General features: G+C 50.7%; 1 protein-coding gene across 1 annotated transcript in view; it reads left to right on the plus strand.

Annotated features, from left to right (window-relative positions):
* Window positions 1–23,776, plus strand: part of scarf1 (scavenger receptor class F, member 1) — a 71,091-nt gene that overhangs the window by 22,902 nt on the left and 24,413 nt on the right. The window contains exons 5-9 of the mRNA XM_068010793.1: window positions 1,331–1,853; window positions 4,005–4,223; window positions 5,747–5,875; window positions 10,351–10,454; window positions 13,482–13,587. Of these exons, the coding sequence (XP_067866894.1) occupies window positions 1,331–1,853; window positions 4,005–4,223; window positions 5,747–5,875; window positions 10,351–10,454; window positions 13,482–13,587 (1,081 nt within the window). The remainder of the gene's footprint in view (window positions 1–1,330; window positions 1,854–4,004; window positions 4,224–5,746; window positions 5,876–10,350; window positions 10,455–13,481; window positions 13,588–23,776) is intronic.

A 23,776-nucleotide genomic window follows, 5' to 3' on the forward strand; every position in this document is an offset into this window, starting at 1 on the left:
TCAGTACTGAGGGAGCGCTGCACTGTCGGAGGGTCAGTACTGAGGGAGCGCTGCACTGTCGGAGGGTCAGTAATGAGGGAGTGCTGCACTGTCGGAGGGTCAGTACTGAGGGAGGGCTGCACTGTCGGAGGGTCAGTACTGAGGGAGTGCTGCACTGTCAGAGGGTCAGTACTGAGGGAGTGCTGCACTATCAGGGGGTCAGTACTGAGGGAGTGCTGCACTATCAGGGGGTCAGTACTGAGGGAGTGCTGCACTGTCAGAGGGTCAGTACTGAGGGAGTGCTGCACTATCAGGGGGTCAGTACTGAGGGAGTGCTGCACTATCAGGGGGTCAGTACTGAGGGAGTGCTGCACTGTCAGAGGGTCAGTACTGAGGGAGTGCTGCACTATCAGGGGGTCAGTACTGAGGGAGTGCTGCACTGTCAGAGGGTCAGTACTGAGGGAGTGCTGCACTATCAGGGGGTCAGTACTGAGGGAGCGCTGCACTATCAGGGGGTCAGTACTGAGGGAGTGCTGCACTGTCAGAGGGTCAGTACTGAGGGAGTGCTGCACTATCAGGGGGTCAGTACTGAGGGAGTGCTGCACTGTCGGAGGGTCAGTACTGAGGGAGTGCTGCACTGTCGGAGGGTCAGTACTGAGGGAGCGCTGCACTGTCGGAGGGTCAGTACTGAGGGAGTGCCGCACTGTCAGAGGGTCAGTACTGAGGGAGCGCTGCACTGTCAGAGGGTCAGTACTGAGGGAGTGCTGCACTGTCGGAGGGTCAGTACTGAGGGAGTGCTGCACTGTCAGAGGGTCAGTACTGAGGGAGTGCTGCACTATCAGGGGGTCAGTACTGAGGGAGTGCTGCACTGTCGGAGGGTCAGTACTGAGGGAGTACTGCACTGTCGGAGGGTCAGTACTGAGGGAGTGCTGCACTGTCGGAGGGTCAGTACTGAGGGAGTGCTGCACTGTCGGAGGGTCAGTACTGAGGGAGTGCTGCACTGTCGGAGGGTCAGTACTGAGGGAGTACTGCACTGTCGGAGGCCCCATCTGCCCACTAAGGTGGTTGGAAAAGATTCCATGGCACTATTTTGAAGAAGAGCAGCAGGGAGTTCTCCACGGTGTCCTGGGGCCAATATTTTCCCTTCAACCAACATCAGTAAAACAGATGATCTGGTCATTGTCACATTGATGATTGTGGGATCTTGCTGTGCACAAATTGCCGTATTTCCCTCCAATAGACCCGTGATTGCTCTTCAGAAGTATTTAATTGGCTGTTAAACGCTTTGGAACGCACTGAGTTTGTGAAAGTCGCCATGTAAAGGGAAGTCTTTCTTTTCTTGTTTCCGCAGGATGTCCGGAGCAGTTCTGGGGTCCGGATTGTCGGAATGTCTGCGTGTGCCATCCCAATGGGAAGTGCAATGCAGTGACGGGGAATTGCACCTGCAACCAGGACCGCTGGGGACCAAACTGTGCCAGGAGGTGTCGATGTCAACGCGGGCACTGTGACCCAGGCACTGGGCACTGCCGGTGTGAGACTGGCTGGTGGGGGGCTGACTGCAGCAAGATGTGTCTGTGCGAGGTGGGGCACTCCCTCTGCGACCCGACCACTGGGAAGTGCAACTGCTCCTCTGGATACTGGGGCAAGCGATGCAACATTCCCTGCTTCTGTACACGCTCCTCGTGCACACAGCACACGGGAGTGTGCGAATGTCGAGAGGGTTGGTGGGGCACTCGGTGTGAGCGAAGGTGTGCCTGCGTGCAAGGGAAATGCAATCCCAGAAACGGGCAGTGTGTGTGCCATGCAGGGTACCAGGGACGGACCTGCAGTGAGCCCTGCACAGCCGGCCTCTATGGAGAAGGTTGCAGAAGAAGGTAGGAAAGAAATAGCTTTATCAGAGACATGCTGTCACTGCAGAACTGAATTTACACACAGTGTAATCATCATGCATTGTGTCGCATTTAATATGGTAATATGATGGTGCATCACACACACACACACACACACACATTATATATATTATATATTATATATAATAGCCACAAGTACAAGCATGAAAAAAAAAGTGGGTAAGCAAACTGAACAAACTAAGATGAAATAAAATAAAATAAACACAAAAATTTTTTTAAAAATAACTAAAAATAAAAGTAAAATGGGGGGCCCGTCATGCTCTGAAATGATTGAACTCAATGTTCAGTCCGGCAGGCTGTAGTGTGCCTAATCGGTAAATGAGATGCTGTTCCTCGAGCTTGCGTTGATGTTTACTGGAACACTGCAGCAATCCCAGGACAGAGATGTGAGCATGAGAGCAGGGGGGAGTGTTGAGCTTTGCGGAACACCTCCGCTCAGTCCGCAAGCAGGACCCTGAGCTTCCGGTGCTGACAGTGCAGCACTCCCTCAGTACTGACCCTCCAATGGTGTGGCACTACCTCAGTACTAACCCTCCAACAGCGCAGCACTCCCTCAGTACTGGCCCTCCAACACTCCCTCAGTACTGACCCTCCAACAGTGCAGCACTCCCTCAGTACTGGCCCTCCAACACTCCCTCAATACTGACCCTCCGACACTGCATTGCTCCCTCAGTACTGACCTTCCGACAGTGCAGTGCTCTCAGTACTGACCCTCCAACACTCCCTCAGTACTGACTCTCTAACAATGTGACACTCCCTCAGTACTGACTCCCTGACAGCCCCTCTGTAGGGAAAGTTTCAAGCCTAACATGCGATACTGTTTGTGAAGAAGACACTGAGACTAAGATGCTTTGGTGGCAATTGTTTATTACTTGCCAGAGAGCTTACTTCTCCAGTCCAAACAACAGCCAGAGCTGGTTGGCTCTTCTTTATATATACATAATTGAATACAATTAACTAATTGACACCCAGCACCTGTTCACCCTATTATCTTGAACTACCAGGTATTTATCATCCATTAATAGAACTCAGACCCGAACACAGCACTCCCTTATGCTGACACTCTGACACTCCCTCAGTGCTGCCCTCCGATCGTGCAGCACTCCCTCAGTACAAAACGCTCCCTGTGTGCACTAGGGGAGATGAACTTGTACTGTATATCACATAGCTTTTGTACAGTTCCTGTATTCAGGTGCAGGTTGCTGTGACTGCATGCTGTGCAGTACCAGAACAATCACATAGTATTACACCAGCCACGACTGGCTACATATCCACAATGTTTGAAAGATCTTTGCACTACATGCATTGCCTGTAAATATTTTCTGTTCTGCATCAACTTTTATAATGGAGCAAGTCAATGTAAACATGTCACGCAGTAATTGCCCACTCCATCTAACGGGGCCACTGCGGCACCAACTCTGGCAGGAGGCTGTGTCACTGGCCTACATTGGCTCCTGGTCTGAAAACGCCTTGGTTTTAAAATTCTCAACTTCATGTTCAAATTCCTCCAGGGCCTCATTCCTCCCTATCTCTGTAACCTCTTCCAGCCCTACAACCCTCCGAGATTGCTGCGCTCCTCCAATTCTGGCCTCTGAGCATTCCCAATTTTAATCACTCCACCATTGGTGGCCGTGCCTCCAGCTGCCCGGGCCTTAAACTCTGGAATTCCCTCCCTAAACCTCTCCGCCTCTCTCTCCTCCTTTCAGACCCTTCTTAAAACCGACCACTTTGACCAAGCTTTTGGTCACCTGTCCGAATATCTCCTTATGTGGTTCAGTGTCAAATTGTGTTTGATAATTAGTCCTGTGAAGTGCCTTGGGGTGTTTTACTATTTTAAAATTATATATACAAGTTGTTGTTATTGCTGCGTGACAGTTTACATAGGTTTTTCCCATTATAAAAGTGGTCACAGTGATTTATAATGGAAATGGAAATGTCAGGACAGATTTCCTGACTTCACGTTGGGTCTGAGTTACGCCTGTGCTTCCTGGTCGAACCCTACAGCAGCTGATGTGTTCAATACCAGGGAGAGTTCAGCATGTCTGCTATACAGTTCTGTGGTGAGGTGGACTGTCTGCTATCTTCTATCTGATGGCTCTTGTGCTCCTCTCACAGATGCGGTCGCTGTAAGGAAGCCCAGCCCTGCTCCCCTGTTGATGGTGCCTGTCAGCCCTGTGAGCCTGGTTGGAATGGGAGTCGCTGTGACCAGCCCTGCTCTCCGGGATTCCATGGAGAACACTGTGAGGAGAAATGCCCCACATGCCGGGATGGGGAATTCTGCAACGTCGTGACCGGGATTTGCCATGCCTGCAATCCCGGATGGAGTGGGCCCAGGTACGGGATCCGAGGCAGGGACTCTCTCCATCTCACAGAGTTTTATGAAGTAGGTTTTATGGAGTGACAGAAATAATTCAGTCAAAAAAAACCTTGGATTTCGATAGCACCTTTCACATCCTCAGGACATCTCAAAGCATGTTAGAACACATTCATTATTTCAGGAGTCAGTTAGCTTTGATTGGTGAAGAAATGCTGGAGCCAATTGATACACAGCAAGATCCCACAAACAGTAAGGAGATAAATGGCATGTTTTTCTGTTTCTGATGTTGGTTGAGGGATAAATGTTGGCCCCAGGACAATAATGTCGTGGGATCTGCTACATCCACCGCAGAGGGGAAACAGATCTCGGTTTCAAGTCTCATCTGAAAATTGACACCTCCGACAGTGCAGCACTCCCTCAGTACTGACCCTCCGACAGTGCAGCGCTCCCTCAGTACTGACCCTCCGACAGTGCAGCGCTCCCTCAGTACTGACCCTCCGACAGTGCAGCGCTCCCTCAGTACTGACCCTCCGACAGTGCAGCACTCCCTCAGTACTGACCCTCCGACAGTGCAGCACTCTCTCAGTACTGACCCTCCGACAGTGCAGCACTCCCTCAGTACTGACCCTCCGATAGTGCGGCACTCCCTCAGTACTGACCCTCCGACAGTGCTGCACTCCCTCAGTACTGACCCTCCGACAGTGCAGCACTCCCTCAGTACTGACCATCCGACAGTGCAGCACTCCCTCAGTACTGACCATCCGACAGTGCAGCACTCCCTCAGTACTGACCCTCCGACAGTGCAGCACTCCCTCAGTACTGACCCTCCGACAGTGCAGCACTCCCTCAGTACTGACCCTCCGACAGTGCAGCACTCCCTCAGTACTGACCCTCCGACAGTGCAGCACTCCCTCAGTACTGACCCTCCGACAGTGCAGCACTCCCTCAGTACTGACCCTCTGACAGTGCAGCACTCCCTCAGTACTGACCCTCCGACAGTGCAGCACTCACTCAGTACTGACCCTCCGACAGTGCAGCACTCCCTCAGTACTGACCCTCCGACAGTGCCGCACTCCCTCAGTACTGACCCTCCGACAGTGCAGCGCTCCCTCAGTACTGACCCTCCGACAGTGCAGCGCTCCCTCAGTACTGACCCTCCGACAGTGCAGCACTCCCTCAGTGCTGACCCTCCGACAGTGCCGCACTCCCTCAGTACTGACCCTCCGACAGTGCAGCACTCCCTCAGTACTGACCCTCCGACAGTGCAGCACTCCCTCAGTACTGACCCTCCGACAGTGCAGCACTCCCTCAGTACTGACCCTCCGACAGTGCAGCGCTCCCTCAGTACTGTACTGTGAATGTTAGCATGGATTTTGTGCTCTGGTCTCTGGAGTGGGACTTGAACGTCACGACCTACAGCGTCGATAACATTGCTGTTCCAGTCTGCACCACGTTCTGTTAGATATTGGATTTTCTTGATCGTGGAATCATGTTAATTGTCTGTGAGTGCACAACCATAAATCTTTGTCTCGGTGCCCAGGTGTGACTCCCCCTGTGTGTCGGGAACCTTTGGGATTGGCTGTCACTCTACATGTCCAGAGTGTTATCATGGAAAGTGCCACCACATCAGTGGGGACTGCATCTGCGATGTGGGATATAGTGGAACCAGGTAAGGAGTCACTTGTAGATCAATATACACTTGCGAATACAAAGATACAAATATAGCAGACCCTTTGATACACAGTCAAAATTATAGAGTCACTGTTTATTCAGGGTGAGGATCACTCACTGTGTAACTGTACAGAGTCACTGTTTATTCAAGGTGAGGATCACTCATTGTGTAACTGTACAGAGTCACTGTTTATTCAGGGTGAGGATCACTCACTGTGTAACTGTACAGAGTCACTGTTTATTCAAGGTGAGGATCACTCACTGTGTAACTGTACAGAGTCACTGTTTATTCAAGGTGAGGATCACTCATTGTGTAACTGTACAGAGTCACTGTTTATTCAGGGTGAGGATCACTCACTGTGTAACTGTACAGAGTCACTGTTTATTCAGGGTGAGGATCGCTCACTGTGTAACTGTACAGAGTCACTGTTTATTCAGGGTGAGGATCACTCACTGTGTAACTGTACAGAGTCACTGTTTATTCAGGGTGAGGGTCACTCATTGTGTAACTGTACAGAGTCACTGTTTATTCAGGGTGAGAATCGCTCACTGTGTAACTGTACAGAGTCACTGTTTATTCAGGGTGAGGATCACTCATTGTGTAACTGTACAGAGTCACTGTTTATTCAGGGTGAGGGTCACTCACTGTGTAACTGTACAGAGTCACTGTTTATTCAAGGTGAGGATCACTCACTGTGTAACTGTACAGAGTCACTGTTTATTCAAGGTGAGGATCACTCATTGTGTAACTGTACAGAGTCACTGTTTATTCAGGGTGAGGATCACTCACTGTGTAACTGTACAGAGTCACTGTTTATTCAGGGTGAGGATCGCTCACTGTGTAACTGTACAGAGTCACTGTTTATTCAGGGTGAGGATCACTCACTGTGTAACTGTACAGAGTCACTGTTTATTCAGGGTGAGGGTCACTCATTGTGTAACTGTACAGAGTCACTGTTTATTCAGGGTGAGAATCGCTCACTGTGTAACTGTACAGAGTCACTGTTTATTCAGGGTGAGGATCACTCACTGTGTAACTGTACAGAGTCACTGTTTATTCAGGGTGAGGGTCACTCACTGTGTAACTGTACAGAGTCACTGTTTATTCAGGGTTCAGATCGCTCACTGTGTAACTGTACAGAGTCACTGTTTATTCAGGGTGAGGATCACTCACTGTGTAACTGTACAGAGTCACTGTTTATTCAGGGTGAGGGTCACTCACTGTGTAACTGTACAGAGTCACTGTTTATTCAGGGTGAGGATCACTCACTGTGTAACTGTACAGAGTCACTGTTTATTCAGGGTGAGGGTCGCTCACTGTGTAACTGTACAGAGTCACTGTTTATTCAGGGTGAGGATCACTCACTGTGTAACTGTATAGAGTCACTGTTTATTCAGGGTGAGGGTCACTCACTGTGTAACTGTACAGAGTCACTGTTTATTCAGGGTGGTGATCACTCACTGTGTAACTGTACAGAGTCACTGTTTATTCAGGGTGGTGATCACTCACTGTGTAACTGTACAGAGTCACTGTTTATTCAGGGTGAGGGTCACTCACTGTGTAACTGTACAGAGTTACTGTTTGTTCAGGGCGAGGGTCACTCACTGTGTAACTGTACAGAGTCACTGTTTATTCAGGGTGAGGGTCACTCACTGTGTAACTGTACAGAGTCACTGTTTATTCAGGGTGGTGATCACTCACTGTGTAACTGTACAGAGTCACTGTTTATTCAGGGTGAGGGTCACTCACTGTGTAACTGTACAGAGTCACTGTTTATTCAGGGTGAGGATCACTCACTGTGTAACTGTACAGAGTCACTGTTTATTCAGGGTGAGGGTCGCTCACTGTGTAACTGTACAGAGTCACTGTTTATTCAGGGTGAGGATCACTCACTGTGTAACTGTATAGAGTCACTGTTTATTCAGGGTGAGGGTCACTCACTGTGTAACTGTACAGAGTCACTGTTTATTCAGGGTGGTGATCACTCACTGTGTAACTGTACAGAGTCACTGTTTATTCAGGGTGGTGATCACTCACTGTGTAACTGTACAGAGTCACTGTTTATTCAGGGTGAGGGTCACTCACTGTGTAACTGTACAGAGTTACTGTTTGTTCAGGGCGAGGGTCACTCACTGTGTAACTGTACAGAGTCACTGTTTATTCAGGGTGAGGGTCACTCACTGTGTAACTGTACAGAGTCACTGTTTATTCAGGGTGGTGATCACTCACTGTGTAACTGTACAGAGTCACTGTTTATTCAGGGTGAGGGTCACTCACTGTGTAACTGTACAGCGTCACTGTTTATTCAGGGTGAGGGTCACTCACTGTGTAACTGTACAGAGTCACTGTTTATTCAGGGTGAGGGTCACTCACTGTGTAACTGTACAGAGTCACTGTTTATTCAGGGTGGTGATCACTCACTGTGTAACTGTACAGAGTCACTGTTTATTCAGGGTGAGGGTCACTCACTGTGTAACTGTACAGAGTTACTGTTTGTTCAGGGCGAGGGTCACTCACTGTGTAACTGTACAGCGTCACTGTTTATTCAGGGTGAGGGTCACTCACTGTGTAACTGTACAGCGTCACTGTTTATTCAGGGTGAGGGTCACTCACTGTGTAACTGTACAGAGTCACTGTTTATTCAGGGTGAGGGTCACTCACTGTGTAACTGTACAGAGTCACTGTTTATTCAGGGTGGTGATCACTCACTGTGTAACTGTACAGAGTCACTGTTTATTCAGGGTGGTGATCACTCACTGTGTAACTGTACAGAGTCACTGTTTATTCAGGGTGAGGGTCACTCACTGTGTATCTGTACAGAGTCACTGTTTATTCAGGGTGGTGATCACTCACTGTGTAACTGTACAGAGTCACTGTTTATTCAGGGTGAGGGTCTCTCACTGTGTAACTGTACAGAGTCACTGTTTATTCAGGGTGGTGATCACTCACTGTGTAACTGTACTGAGTCACTGTTTATTCAGGGTAAGGGTCACTCACTGTGTAACTGTACAGAGTCACTGTTTATTCAGGGTGAGAATCGCTCACTGTGTAACTGTACTGAGTCACTGTTTATTCAGGGTAAGGGTCACTCACTGTGTAACTGTACAGAGTCACTGTTTATTCAGGGTGAGGATCACTCACTGTGTAACTGTACAGAGTCACTGTTTATTCAGGACGAGGATCACTCACTGTGTAACTGTACAGAGTCACTGTTTATTCAGGGTGAGGATCACTCACTGTGTAACTGTACAGAGTCACTGTTTATTCAGGACGAGGATCACTCACTGTGTAACTGTACTGAGTCACTGTTTATTCAGGGTAAGGGTCACTCACTGTGTAACTGTACAGAGTCACTGTTTATTCAGGGTGAGAATCGCTCACTGTGTAACTGTACTGAGTCACTGTTTATTCAGGGTAAGGGTCACTCACTGTGTAACTGTACAGCGTCACTGTTTATTCAGGGTGAGGATCACTCACTGTGTAACTGTACAGAGTCACTGTTTATTCAGGACGAGGATCACTCACTGTGTAACTGTACAGAGTCACTGTTTATTCAGGACGAGGATCACTCACTGTGTATCTGTACAGAGTCACTGTTTATTCAGGGTGAGGATCACTCACTGTGTAACTGTACAGAGTCACTGTTTATTCAGGGTAAGGATCACTCACTGTGTAACTGTACAGAGTCACTGTTTATTCAGGGTGAGGATCACTCACTGTGTAACTGTACAGAGTCACTGTTTATTCAGGACGAGGATCACTCACTGTGTAACTGTACAGAGTCACTGTTTATTCAGGGTGGTGATCACTCACTGTGTAACTGTACAGAGTCACTGTTTATTCAGGGTGAGGATCACTCACTGTGTAACTGTACAGAGTCACTGTTTATTCAGGGTGGTGATCACTCATTGTGTAACTGTACAGAGTCACTGTTTATTCAGGGTAAGGATCACTCACTGTGTAACTGTACAGAGTCACTGTTTATTCAGGGTGGTGATCACTCATTGTGTAACTGTACAGAGTCACTGTTTATTCAGGGTGAGGGTCACTCACTGTGTAACTGTACAGAGTCACTGTTTATTCAGGGTGAGGGTCACTCACTGTGGAACTGTACAGAGTCACTGTTTATTCAGGACGAGGATCACTCACTGTGTAACTGTACAAAATCTTCATGTAATCAGCAGTCCAAGGGTTAATTAATTAATCAATTCCTTTTATTTAAATATTGTTGAAAATAGAGACATGTTGTCGAAGCTTTTCGTCTTGCACTCATCAGGACAATCCACAAGAATAACCAATGTAAGGGAAAATAACAACTTGTACTGTATGAGAAGAGAGTGCTGATTGGTTGGCAAGTGTACTCTGATTGGTAGAGGCATTACCATGGAGAATGCACCAGTTTACAAAACGCAGCAGAATTCCAGCGTTTTTTCACTCTTTCTCTCAGTGGTGTTTTTGCTTCATTTTTTTAGCTGTAATTCCACCTGCTCAGAGGGATCCCACGGAATGAACTGTTCATTATCCTGTCGCTGCCTCGGAGCTGCCTGTGACCATGTGACTGGAGTGTGTCACTTCAGTGAGTAATTCAAATGCACTCTGTTGCTCCACCAATCACTTGCTGTGATGGGATCCTGACGTCACTCCCGCATTAACTGTGTCTTAAACTTCAGGCTTAATTCAGGATTAAACCCTCTATTTGTAATCTTCCTGTGCCTCAGTGAATGATTAGGCTGCTGGGGGTGGTACTGAGGCACACTGACTGGGAACCTCACTGTGATTTAGCTGAGCTCAGTTGCGAACCTATGCTTTGAGTGGAATTTCACTGACTTTGAAGACTCTCAGAGGTCGGGAGCAATTTCAGGTCCGACCTCGCTGCTGAGGCCTGACTGACCGTCTGCGCGACCTTACCGCAAGGGAGCTACTGGGCTGGGCCAATGGAAGGGCTTGCTGCATTGTCCATCTGGCAGTCCAGCGGGAGAGATGGACACTGCTCCAGCAGGCAGGAGAAAGCGAGGGAGCCTCAAGATGGAGGCGCCCTCGAAAGATGTGTTCAGATTCAAAATATTTGTGGCCACAGCTGCCAGGAGGAGCCACTCTCTGCGATGGCCAGTGGCCGCAGTGCTGACCCTCGTGCAGACGCTGCTCTGGGTCAGATGGGGTAAGCAGAGAAGGCCTCACAGGGACCCCTGTATCCACTGGTGAGCCGCCTCCAACCAGCTGCCAGGCTTCGCTCTCAGTGGGGGCCCTGCATGGGGCAGCCCCTATCTGCCCACAATTGGGCATTTAAATATTCAAATTGGTTACTGACCACTGTCGGCGGAGTAGCAGCTGCCAGTGATGACCTGTCTCTAACATCGCCTGGTGCCAGGAAGGCATCAGGCACTAAACTGCCAACCTCATTGCAAAACTTCCTCCCGGTCCCAACTGCAAGTGTCTCATTGTGTGACTGGGAAGATACCTCATATCAGGTGGGATATTAAAGGGTTCGGGGAGTGAGGGGGAGAGTGGGATTAGACTGGGTGGGATATTAAAGGGTGCGGGGAGTGAGGGGGAGAGTGGGATTAGACTGGGTGGGATATTAAAGGGTGTGGGAGTGAGGGGAAGAGTGGGATTAGACTGGGTGGGATATTAAAGGGTACGGGGAGTGAGGGAGAGAGTGGGATTAGACTGGGTGGGATATTAAAGGGTGCGGGGAGTGAGGGGGAGAGTGGGATTAGACTGGGTGGGATATTAAAGGGTGCGGGGAGTGAGGGGGAGAGTGGGATTAGACTGGGTGGGATATTAAAGGGTGTGGGAGTGAGGGGAAGAGTGGGATTAGACTGGGTGGGATATTAAAGGGTGCGGGGAGTGAGGGCGAGAGTGGGATTAGACTGGGTGGGATATTAAAGGGTACAGGGAGTGAGGGGGAGAGTGGGATTAGACTGGGTGGGATATTAAAGGGTGTGGGGAGAGAGGGGGAGAGTGGGATTCGACTGGGTGGGATATTAAAGGGTGCGGGGAGTGAGGGCGAGAGTGGGATTAGACTGGGTGGGATATTAAAGGGTACAGGGAGTGAGGGGGAGAGTGGGATTAGACTGGGTGGGATATTAAAGGGTTCGGGGAGTGAGGGAGAGAGTGGGATGAGACTGGGTGGGATATTAAAGGGTGCGGGGAGTGAGGGGGAGAGTGGGATTAGACTGGGTGGGATATTAAAGGGTGCGGGGAGTGAGGGGGAGAGTGGGATTAGACTGGGTGGGATACTAAAGGGTGCGGGGAGTGAGGGAGAGAGTGGGATGAGACTGGGTGGGATATTAAAGGGTGCGGGGAGTGAGGGGGAGAGTGGGATTAGACTGGGTGGGATATTAAAGGGTGTGGGGAGTGAGGGGGAGAGTGGGATTAGACTGGGTGGGATATTAAAGGGTGTGGGAGTGAGGGGAAGAGTGGGATTAGACTGGGTGGGATATTAAAGGGTGCGGGGAGTGAGGGCGAGAGTGGGATTAGACTGGGTGGGATATTAAAGGGTACAGGGAGTGAGGGGGAGAGTGGGATTAGACTGGGTGGGATATTAAAGGGTTCGGGGAGTGAGGGGGAGAGTGGGATGAGACTGGGTGGGATATTAAAGGGTGTGGGAGTGAGGGGGAGAGTGGGATTAGACTGGGTGGGATATTAAAGGGTGTGGGGAGTGAGGGGGAGAGTGGGATTAGACTGGGTGGGATATTAAAGGGTGTGGGGAGTGAGGGGGGAGAGTGGGATTAGACTGGGTGGGATATTAAAGGGTGTGGGGAGTGAGGGGGGAGAGTGGGATTAGACTGGGTGGGATATTAAAGGGTGTGGGGAGTGAGGGGTAGAGTGGGTTTAGACTAGGTGGGATATTAAAGGGTGTGGGGAGTGAGGGGTAGAGTGGGATTAGACTGGGTGGGATATTAAAGGGTACGGGGAGTGAGGGGGAGAGTGGGTTTAGACTGGGTGGGATATTAAAGGGTGTGGGAGTGAGGGGGAGAGTGGGATGAGACTGGGTGGGATATTAAAGGGTGTGGGAGTGAGGGGGAGAGTGGGATTAGACTGGGTGGGATATTAAAGGGTGTGGGAGTGAGGGGGAGAGTGGGATTAGACTGGGTGGGATATTAAAGGGTGTGGGAGTGAGGGGGAGAGTGGGTTTAGACTGGGTGGGCTATTAAAGGGTGTGGGAGTGAGGGGGAGAGTGGGATGAGACTGGGTGGGATATTAAAGGGTGTGGGAGTGAGGGGGAGAGTGGGATTAGACTGGGTGAGATATTAAAGGGTGTGGGAGTGAGGGGGAGAGTGGGATTAGACTGGGTGAGATATTAAAGGGTGTGGGAGTGAGGGGGAGAGTGGGATGAGACTGGGTGGGATATTAAAGGGTGTGGGAGTGAGGGGGAGAGTGGGTTTAGACTGGGTGGGCTATTAAAGGGTGTGGGAGTGAGGGGGAGAGCGGGATTAGGATTCTGATGATAGACAACAATCTGATTGGGCTGAATTTCTGTTTCTTAGTGAAAGGTCCTCTGCCCACTCCAGTTCCACAATGCCACGGCAGCGCTTTGGGATCTTGCTTTGCATGTCGGCCAGAGTCTGCCTCTGACCATGATTCGTTTGTGTATTTTCAGGCAAAACGGGTGTTGTGATAGCTGCTGTCATGGTGTCTCTCCTCATCGTTCTTTGCACCTTCTGCTGCTGTTGCTGTGGATACGATAAGAATGATCCCAAGAGCAGGTGGGGGAAAGTGCCGAGACTTTCCATTTCTCTGGGTGAATGTTTCCTGGCTGGGGAGAGGAGGCTGGAGGATGCGGCACACACAGTGGGAAGCAAATCCCAAATCCGGTGTCATATGGGATTGGATTGCCTGCAGCAGTTCAGGCCAAATCCCTGTTGAGAAAATATGGGTTAGAGTTTCGGAACGTGACATCCTCTGTCAGAACATGAAAACTGAAAGATAAAGTCGTGTTTCAATAATGGGCGGAGAAACCTGAGAGAATGACAGAATCATACCACACAGAAGGAGCCCATCTATCTGTGCTGGCTCTTTGAAATGCTATCCAATTAATCCCACTCCCCTGCTCTTTCCTCACAGCCCTGAAAATTTCTCCTTTTCAACTATTTATCAAATTCCCTTTTGAAAGTTACTATTGAATCTGCTTCCACCGCCCTTTCAGGCAGCGTGTTCCAGATCACAACAACTCACTGTGTTAAAGCATTTCTCCTCATCTCCCATACGTTATTCCCATGGACCGTGCGTTATTCCTGTGGGCCGTGCGTTATTCCCATGGACCGTACGTTATTCCCGTGGGCTGTACGTTATTCCCATGGACCGTACGTTATTCCCGTGGACCGTACGTTATTCCCGTGGACCGTACGTTATTCCCGTGGGCCGTACGTTATTCCCGTGGACCGTACGTTATTCCCGTGGGCCGTACGTTATTCCTGTGGGCCGTACGTTATTCCCATGGACCGTACGTTATTCCCGTGGGCCGTACGTTATTCCTGTGGGCCGTACGTTATTCCCGTGGGCCGTACGTTATTCCCGTGGGCCGTACGTTATTCCCGTGGACCGTACGTTATTCCCGTGGGCTGTACGTTATTCCTGTGGGCCGTACGTTATTCCCGTGGGCCGTACGTTATTCCCATGGACCGTACGTTATTCCCGTGGGCCGTACGTTATTCCCGTGGGCCGTACGTTATTCCTGTGGGCCGTACGTTATTCCCATGGACCGTACGTTATTCCCGTGGGCCGTACGTTATTCCCGTGGACCGTACGTTATTCCCGTGGGCTGTACGTTATTCCCATGGACCGTACGTTATTCCCGTGGGCCGTACGTTATTCCCGTGGGCCGTACGTTATTCCTGTGGGCCGTACGTTATTCCTGTGGGCCGTACGTTATTCCTGTGGGCCGTACGTTATTCCCGTGGGCCGTACGTTATTCCCATGGACCGTGCGTTATTCCCATGGACCGTGCGTTATTCCCATGGACCGTGTGTTATTCCTGTGGGTCGTACGTTATTCCTGTGGGTCGTACGTTATTCCCGTGGACCGTGCGTTATTCCTGTGGGCCGTACGTTATTCCCGTGGGCCGTACGTTATTCCCATGGACCGTACGTTATTCCCGTGGGCCGTGTGTTATTCCCGTGGACCGTACGTTATTCCTGTGGGCCGTACGTTATTCCCGTGGGCCGTACGTTATTCCCATGGACCGTGCGTTATTCCCATGGACCGTGCGTTATTCCCATGGACCGTGTGTTATTCCTGTGGGTCGTACGTTATTCCTGTGGGTCGTACGTTATTCCCGTGGACCGTGCGTTATTCCTGTGGGCCGTACGTTATTCCCGTGGGCCGTACGTTATTCCCATGGACCGTACGTTATTCCCGTGGGCCGTGTGTTATTCCTGTGGGCCGTACGTTATTCCCGTGGGCCGTACGTTATTCCCATGGACCGTACGTTATTCCCGTGGGCCGTACGTTATTCCCGTGGGCCGTACGTTATTCCCGTGGGCCGTACGTTATTCCTGTGGGCCGTACGTTATTCCCATGGACCGTGCGTTATTCCCATGGACCGTGCGTTATTCCCATGGACCGTGTGTTATTCCTGTGGGTCGTACGTTATTCCTGTGGGTCGTACGTTATTCCCGTGGACCGTGCGTTATTCCTGTGGGCCGTGCGTTATTCCTGTGGACCGTGCGTTATTCCCATGGACCGTGCGTTATTCCCATGGGCCGTGCGTTATTCCTGTGGACCGTGCGTTATTCCCATGGACCGTGCGTTATTCCTGTGGGTTGTACGTTATTCCTGTGGGTTGTACGTTATTCCCATGGACCGTGCGTTATTCCTGTGGGTTGTACGTTATTCCTGTGGGCCGTACGTTATTCCTGTGGGTTGTACGTTATTCCCATGGGCCGTGCGTTATTCCTGTGGACCGTGCGTTATTCCCGTGGGTTGTACGTTATTCCTGTGGGTTGTACGTTATTCCTGTGGACCGTGCGTTATTCCCATGGGCCGTGCGTTATTCCTGTGGACCGTGCGTTATTCCCATGGGCCGTGCGTTATTCCTGTGGACCGTGCGTTATTCCCGTGGGTTGTACGTTATTCCTGTGGGTTGTACGTTATTCCTGTGGGTTGTACGTTATTCCTGTTGGCCGTACGTTATTCCTGTGGGCCGTACGTTATTCCCATGGACCGTACGTTATTCCTGTGGGTTGTACGTTATTCCTGTGGGTTGTACGTTATTCCTGTTGGCCGTACGTTATTCCTGTGGGCCGTACGTTATTCCTGTGGGTTGTACGTTATTCCTGTTGGCCGTACGTTATTCCTGTGGGTTGTACGTTATTCCTGTTGGCCGTACGTTATTCCTGTGGGCCGTACGTTATTCCCGTGGACCGTACGTTATTCCTGTGGGTTGTACGTTATTCCTGTTGGCCGTACGTTATTCCTGTGGGTTGTACGTTATTCCTGTTGGCCGTACGTTATTCCTGTGGGCCGTACGTTATTCCTGTGGGCCGTACGTTATTCCTGTGGGTTGTACGTTATTCCTGTTGGCCGTACGTTATTCCTGTGGGTTGTACGTTATTCCTGTTGGCCGTACGTTATTCCTGTGGGCCGTACGTTATTCCCGTGGACCGTACGTTATTCCTGTGGGTTGTACGTTATTCCTGTTGGCCGTACGTTATTCCTGTGGGTTGTACGTTATTCCTGTTGGCCGTACGTTATTCCTGTGGGCCGTACGTTATTCCTGTGGGCCGTACGTTATTCCTGTGGGTTGTACGTTATTCCTGTTGGCCGTACGTTATTCCTGTGGGTTGTACGTTATTCCTGTTGGCCGTACGTTATTCCTGTGGGCCGTACGTTATTCCTGTGGGTTGTACGTTATTCCTGTTGGCCGTACGTTATTCCTGTGGGCCGTACGTTATTCCTGTGGGCCGTACGTTATTCCTGTGGGTTGTACGTTATTCCTGTTGGCCGTACGTTATTCCTGTGGGTTGTACGTTATTCCTGTTGGCCGTACGTTATTCCTGTGGGCCGTACGTTATTCCCATGGACCGTACGTTATTCCTGTGGGTTGTACGTTATTCCTGTGGGTTGTACGTTATTCCTGTTGGCCGTACGTTATTCCTGTGGGCCGTACGTTATTCCCATGGACCGTACGTTATTCCTGTGGGTTGTACGTTATTCCTGTGGGCCGTGCGTTATTCCCATGGACCGTACGTTATTCCTGTTGGCCGTACGTTATTCCTGTGGACCGTGCGTTATTCCCATGGACCGTGCGTTATTCCCGTGGGTTGTACGTTATTCCTGTGGGCCGTACGTTATTCCTGTTGGCCGTACGTTATTCCTGTGGGCCGTACGTTATTCCTGTGGGCCGTGCGTTATTCCTGTGGACCGTGCGTTATTCCTGTGGACCGTGCGTTATTCCCATGGACCGTGCGTTATTCCTGTGGGTTGTACGTTATTCCTGTTGGCCGTACGTTATTCCTGTTGGCCGTACGTTATTCCTGTGGGCCGTACGTTATTCCTGTGGGCCGTACGTTATTCCTGTGGGCCGTACGTTATTCCCATGGACCGTACGTTATTCCTGTTGGCCGTACGTTATTCCTGTGGACCGTGCGTTATTCCCATGGACCGTGCGTTATTCCTGTGGGTTGTACGTTATTCCTGTGGGTTGTACGTTATTCCTGTTGGCCGTACGTTATTCCTGTGGGTTGTACGTTATTCCTGTTGGCCGTACGTTATTCCTGTGGGCCGTACGTTATTCCCATGGACCGTACGTTATTCCTGTGGGTCGTACGTTATTCCCATGGACCGTGTGTTATTCCTGTGGGTCGTACGTTATTCCTGTGGGCCGTACGTTATTCCTGTTGGCCGTACGTTATTCCTGTGGGCCGTACGTTATTCCCATGGACCGTACGTTATTCCCGTGGGTCGTGCGTTATTCCCATGGACCGTGTGTTATTCCTGTGGGTCGTACGTTATTCCTGTGGGTTGTACGTTATTCCTGTTGGCCGTACGTTATTCCTGTGGGTTGTACGTTATTCCTGTGGGCCGTGCGTTATTCCTGTGGACCGTACGTTATTCCCGTGGGTCGTGCGTTATTCCCATGGACCGTGTGTTATTCCTGTGGGTCGTACGTTATTCCTGTGGGTCGTACGTTATTCCTGTGGGTTGTACGTTATTCCTGTGGGTCGTACGTTATTCCCATGGACCGTACGTTATTCCTGTGGGTCGTACGTTATTCCCATGGACCGTGTGTTATTCCTGTGGGTCGTACGTTATTCCTGTGGGCCGTACGTTATTCCTGTTGGCCGTACGTTATTCCTGTGGGTCGTACGTTATTCCCATGGACCGTACGTTATTCCTGTGGGTCGTACGTTATTCCCATGGACCGTGTGTTATTCCTGTGGGTCGTACGTTATTCCTGTGGGCCGTACGTTATTCCTGTTGGCCGTACGTTATTCCTGTGGGCCGTACGTTATTCCCATGGACCGTACGTTATTCCCGTGGGTCGTGCGTTATTCCCATGGACCGTGTGTTATTCCTGTGGGTCGTACGTTATTCCTGTGGGTTGTACGTTATTCCTGTTGGCCGTACGTTATTCCTGTGGGTTGTACGTTATTCCTGTGGGCCGTGCGTTATTCCTGTGGACCGTACGTTATTCCCGTGGGTCGTGCGTTATTCCCATGGACCGTGTGTTATTCCTGTGGGTCGTACGTTATTCCTGTGGGTCGTACGTTATTCCTGTGGGTTGTACGTTATTCCTGTTGGCCGTACGTTATTCCTGTGGGCCGTACGTTATTCCTGTGGGTTGTACGTTATTCCTGTTGGCCGTACGTTATTCCTGTGGGTTGTACGTTATTCCTGTGGGCCGTACGTTATTCCCATGGACCGTACGTTATTCCTGTGGGTCGTACGTTATTCCCATGGACCGTACGTTATTCCTGTGGGTCGTACGTTATTCCCATGGACCGTACGTTATTCCCGTGGGTCGTGCGTTATTCCCATGGACCGTGTGTTATTCCTGTGGGTCGTACGTTATTCCCATGGACCGTACGTTATTCCCGTGGGTCGTGCGTTATTCCCATGGACCGTGTGTTATTCCTGTGGGTCGTACGTTATTCCTGTGGGTCGTACGTTATTCCCATGGACCGTGCGTTATTCCCATGGACCGTGTGTTATTCCTGTTGGCCGTGCGTTATTCCTGTGGGTCGTACGTTATTCCCATGGACCGTACGTTATTCCTGTGGGTCGTACGTTATTCCCATGGACCGTACGTTATTCCTGTGGGTCGTACGTTATTCCCGTGGGCCGTGCGTTATTCCCATGGACCGTGTGTTATTCCTGTTGGCCGTACGTTATTCCTGTGGGTTGTACGTTATTCCTGTGGGCCGTGCGTTATTCCTGTGGGTCGTACGTTATTCCCATGGACCGTACGTTATTCCTGTGGGTCGTGCGTTATTCCCATGGACCGTGTGTTATTCCTGTGGGCCGTACGTTATTCCTGTGGGCCGTACGTTATTCCTGTGGGTCGTACGTTATTCCCATGGACCGTACGTTATTCCTGTGGGTCGTACGTTATTCCCATGGACCGTACGTTATTCCTGTGGGCCGTACGTTATTCCCATGGACCGTACGTTATTCCCGTGGGTCGTGCGTTATTCCCATGGACCGTACGTTATTCCCGTGGGTCGTGCGTTATTCCCATGGACCGTGTGTTATTCCTGTGGGCCATACGTTATTCCTGTGGGCCGTACGTTATTCCTGTGGGTCGTACGTTATTCCTGTGGGTCGTACGTTATTCCCGTGGGCCATACGTTATTCCCATGGACCGTACGTTATTCCCGTGGGCCGTGCGTTATTCCCATGGACCGTGTGTTATTCCTGTGGGCCGTACGTTATTCCTGTGGGCCGTACGTTATTCCTGTGGACCGTGTGTTATTCCCATGGACCGTACGTTATTCCTGTGGGTCGTACGTTATTCCTGTGGACCGTGTGTTATTCCCATGGACCGTACGTTATTCCTGTGGGTCGTACGTTATTCCTGTGGACCGTGTGTTATTCCCATGGACCGTACGTTATTCCTGTGGGTCGTACGTTATTCCCATGGACCGTGCGTTATTCCTGTGGGCCGTAAGTTATTCCTGTGGGCCGTACGTTATTCCCACGGACTGTGCGTTATTCCTGTGGGCCGTACGTTATTCCTGTGGGTCGTACGTTATTCCCATGGACCGTACGTTATTCCTGTGGACCGTGTGTTATTCCCATGGACCGTACGTTATTCCTGTGGGTCGTACGTTATTCCTGTGGACCGTGTGTTATTCCCATGGACCGTACGTTATTCCTGTGGACCGTGTGTTATTCCCATGGACCGTACGTTATTCCTGTGGACCGTGTGTTATTCCCATGGACCGTACGTTATTCCTGTGGGTCGTACGTTATTCCTGTGGACCGTGTGTTATTCCCATGGACCGTGCGTTATTCCTGTGGGTCGTACGTTATTCCCATGGACCGTACGTTATTCCTGTGGACCGTGTGTTATTCCCATGGACCGTACGTTATTCCTGTGGGTCGTACGTTATTCCTGTGGACCGTGTGTTATTCCCATGGACCGTACGTTATTCCTGTGGACCGTGTGTTATTCCCATGGACCGTACGTTATTCCTGTGGGTCGTACGTTATTCCCATGGACCGTGCGTTATTCCTGTGGGTTGTACGTTATTCCTGTGGGCCGTAAGTTATTCCTGTGGGCCGTACGTTATTCCCACGGACTGTGCGTTATTCCTGTGGGCCGTACGTTATTCCTGTGGGCCGTACGTTATTCCTGTGGGCCATACGTTATTCCTGTGGGCCGTACGTTATTCCTGTGGGTCGTACGTTATTCCCATGGACCGTACGTTATTCCTGTGGGTCGTACGTTATTCCCATGGACCGTACGTTATTCCTGTGGACCGTGTGTTATTCCCATGGACCGTGTGTTATTCCCATGGACCGTACGTTATTCCCGTGGGCCGTACGTTATTCCCATGGACCGTGTGTTATTCCCATGGACCGTACGTTATTCCCGTGGGCCGTACGTTATTCCCATGGACCGTACGTTATTCCTGTGGACCGTGTGTTATTCCCATGGACCGTACGTTATTCCTGTGGGTCGTACGTTATTCCCATGGACCGTGTGTTATTCCTGTGGACCGTGTGTTATTCCCATGGACCGTACGTTATTCCTGTGGGTCGTACGTTATTCCCATGGACCGTACGTTATTCCTGTGGGTCGTACGTTATTCCCATGGACCGTACGTTATTCCTGTGGACCGTGTGTTATTCCCATGGACCGTACGTTATTCCCGTGGGCCGTACGTTATTCCCATGGACCGTACGTTATTCCTGTGGGTCGTACGTTATTCCCATGGACCGTGTGTTATTCCTGTGGACCGTGTGTTATTCCCATGGACCGTACGTTATTCCTGTGGGTCGTACGTTATTCCCATGGACCGTACGTTATTCCTGTGGGTCGTACGTTATTCCCATGGACCGTGTGTTATTCCCATGGACCGTACGTTATTCCCGTGGGCCGTACGTTATTCCTGTGGGTCGTACGTTATTCCCATGGACCGTGCGTTATTCCTGTGGGTTGTACGTTATTCCCGTGGGCCGTACGTTATTCCCACGGACTGTGCGTTATTCCTGTGGGCCGTACGTTATTCCCATGGACCGTACGTTATTCCCGTGGGTCGTGCGTTATTCCTGTGGGCCGTACGTTATTCCTGTGGGTCGTACGTTATTCCCATGGACCGTAAGTTATTCCTGTGGGCCGTACGTTATTCCCATGGACCGTACGTTATTCCCGTGGGTCGTGCGTTATTCCCATGGACCGTACGTTATTCCCGTGGGTTGTACGTTATTCCCACGGACTGTGCGTTATTCCTGTGGGCCGTACGTTATTCCCATGGACCGTACGTTATTCCCGTGGGTCGTGCGTTATTCCCATGGACCGTACGTTATTCCCGTGGGTTGTACGTTATTCCCACGGACTGTGCGTTATTCCTGTGGGCCGTACGTTATTCCCATGGACCGTACGTTATTCCTGTGGGTCGTACGTTATTCCCATGGACCGTACGTTATTCCCGTGGGTCGTGCGTTATTCCCATGGACCGTGCGTTATTCCTGTGGGTCGTACGTTATTCCTGTGGGTCGTACGTTATTCCCATGGACCGTGTGTTATTCCTGTGGGCCATACGTTATTCCCATGGACCGTACGTTATTCCTGTGGGTCGTACGTTATTCCCGTGGGTCGTACGTTATTCCCATGGACCGTGTGTTATTCCTGTGGGCCATACGTTATTCCCATGGACCGTACGTTATTCCTGTGGGTCGTACGTTATTCCTGTGGGTCGTACGTTATTCCCATGGACCGTACGTTATTCCCGTGGGTCGTGCGTTATTCCCATGGACCGTGCGTTATTCCTGTGGGCCATACGTTATTCCCATGGACCGTACGTTATTCCTGTGGGTCGTACGTTATTCCTGTGGGCCATACGTTATTCCCATGGACCGTACGTTATTCCTGTGGGTCGTACGTTATTCCCGTGGGTCGTGCGTTATTCCCATGGACCGTACGTTATTCCTGTAGGTCGTACGTTATTCCCATGGACCGTACGTTATTCCCGTGGGTCGTAAGTTATTCCTGTGGGCCGTACGTTATTCCCACGGACTGTGCGTTATTCCTGTGGGCCGTACGTTATTCCCACGGACTGTACGTTATTCCTGTGGGCCGTAAGTTATTCCTGTGGGCCGTACGTTATTCCCACGGACTGTGCGTTATTCCTGTGGGCCGTACGTTATTCCCATGGACCGTACGTTATTCCTGTGGGTCGTGCGTTATTCCCATGGACCGTACGTTATTCCCGTGGGTCGTGCGTTATTCCCATGGACCGTGCGTTATTCCTGTGGGTCGTACGTTATTCCTGTGGGTCGTACGTTATTCCCGTGGACCGTGCGTTATTCCTGTGGACCGTACGTTATTCCCGTGGGTCGTGCGTTATTCCCATGGACCGTACGTTATTCCTGTGGGTCGTGCGTTATTCCCATGGACCGTACGTTATTCCTGTGGACCGTACGTTATTCCTGTGGGTCGTACGTTATTCCCATGGACCGTGCGTTATTCCCGTGGGTCGTGCGTTATTCCCATGGACCGTGCGTTATTCCTGTGGGTCGTACGTTATTCCTGTGGGTCGTACGTTATTCCCATGGACCGTACGTTATTCCCGTGGGTCGTGCGTTATTCCCATGGACCGTGCGTTATTCCTGTGGACCGTACGTTATTCCCGTGGGTCGTGCGTTATTCCCATGGACCGTACGTTATTCCTGTGGGTCGTGCGTTATTCCCATGGACCGTACGTTATTCCTGTGGACCGTACGTTATTCCTGTGGGTCGTACGTTATTCCCATGGACCGTGCGTTATTCCTGTGGGCCGTACGTTATTCCTGTGGGTCGTACGTTATTCCCATGGACCGTGCGTTATTCCTGTGGGCCATACGTTATTCCTGTGGGCCGTACGTTATTCCTGTGGGTCGTACGTTATTCCCATGGACCGTGCGTTATTCCTGTGGGTCGTACGTTATTCCTGTGGGCCATACGTTATTCCTGTGGGCCGTACGTTATTCCTGTGGGCCGTACGTTATTCCCATGGACCGTACGTTATTCCTGTGGGTCGTACGTTATTCCTGTGGGCCATACGTTATTCCTGTGGGCCGTACGTTATTCCTGTGGGCCGTACGTTATTCCCATGGACCGTACGTTATTCCTGTGGACCGTGTGTTATTCCCATGGACCGTACGTTATTCCTGTGGGTCGTACGTTATTCCTGTGGACCGTGTGTTATTCCTGTGGGCCGTACGTTATTCCTGTGGGCCGTACGTTATTCC

The sequence above is a fragment of the Heterodontus francisci genome, chromosome 30 (assembly GCF_036365525.1).
Source record: "Heterodontus francisci isolate sHetFra1 chromosome 30, sHetFra1.hap1, whole genome shotgun sequence".
Lineage (NCBI taxonomy): Eukaryota > Metazoa > Chordata > Chondrichthyes > Heterodontiformes > Heterodontidae > Heterodontus > Heterodontus francisci.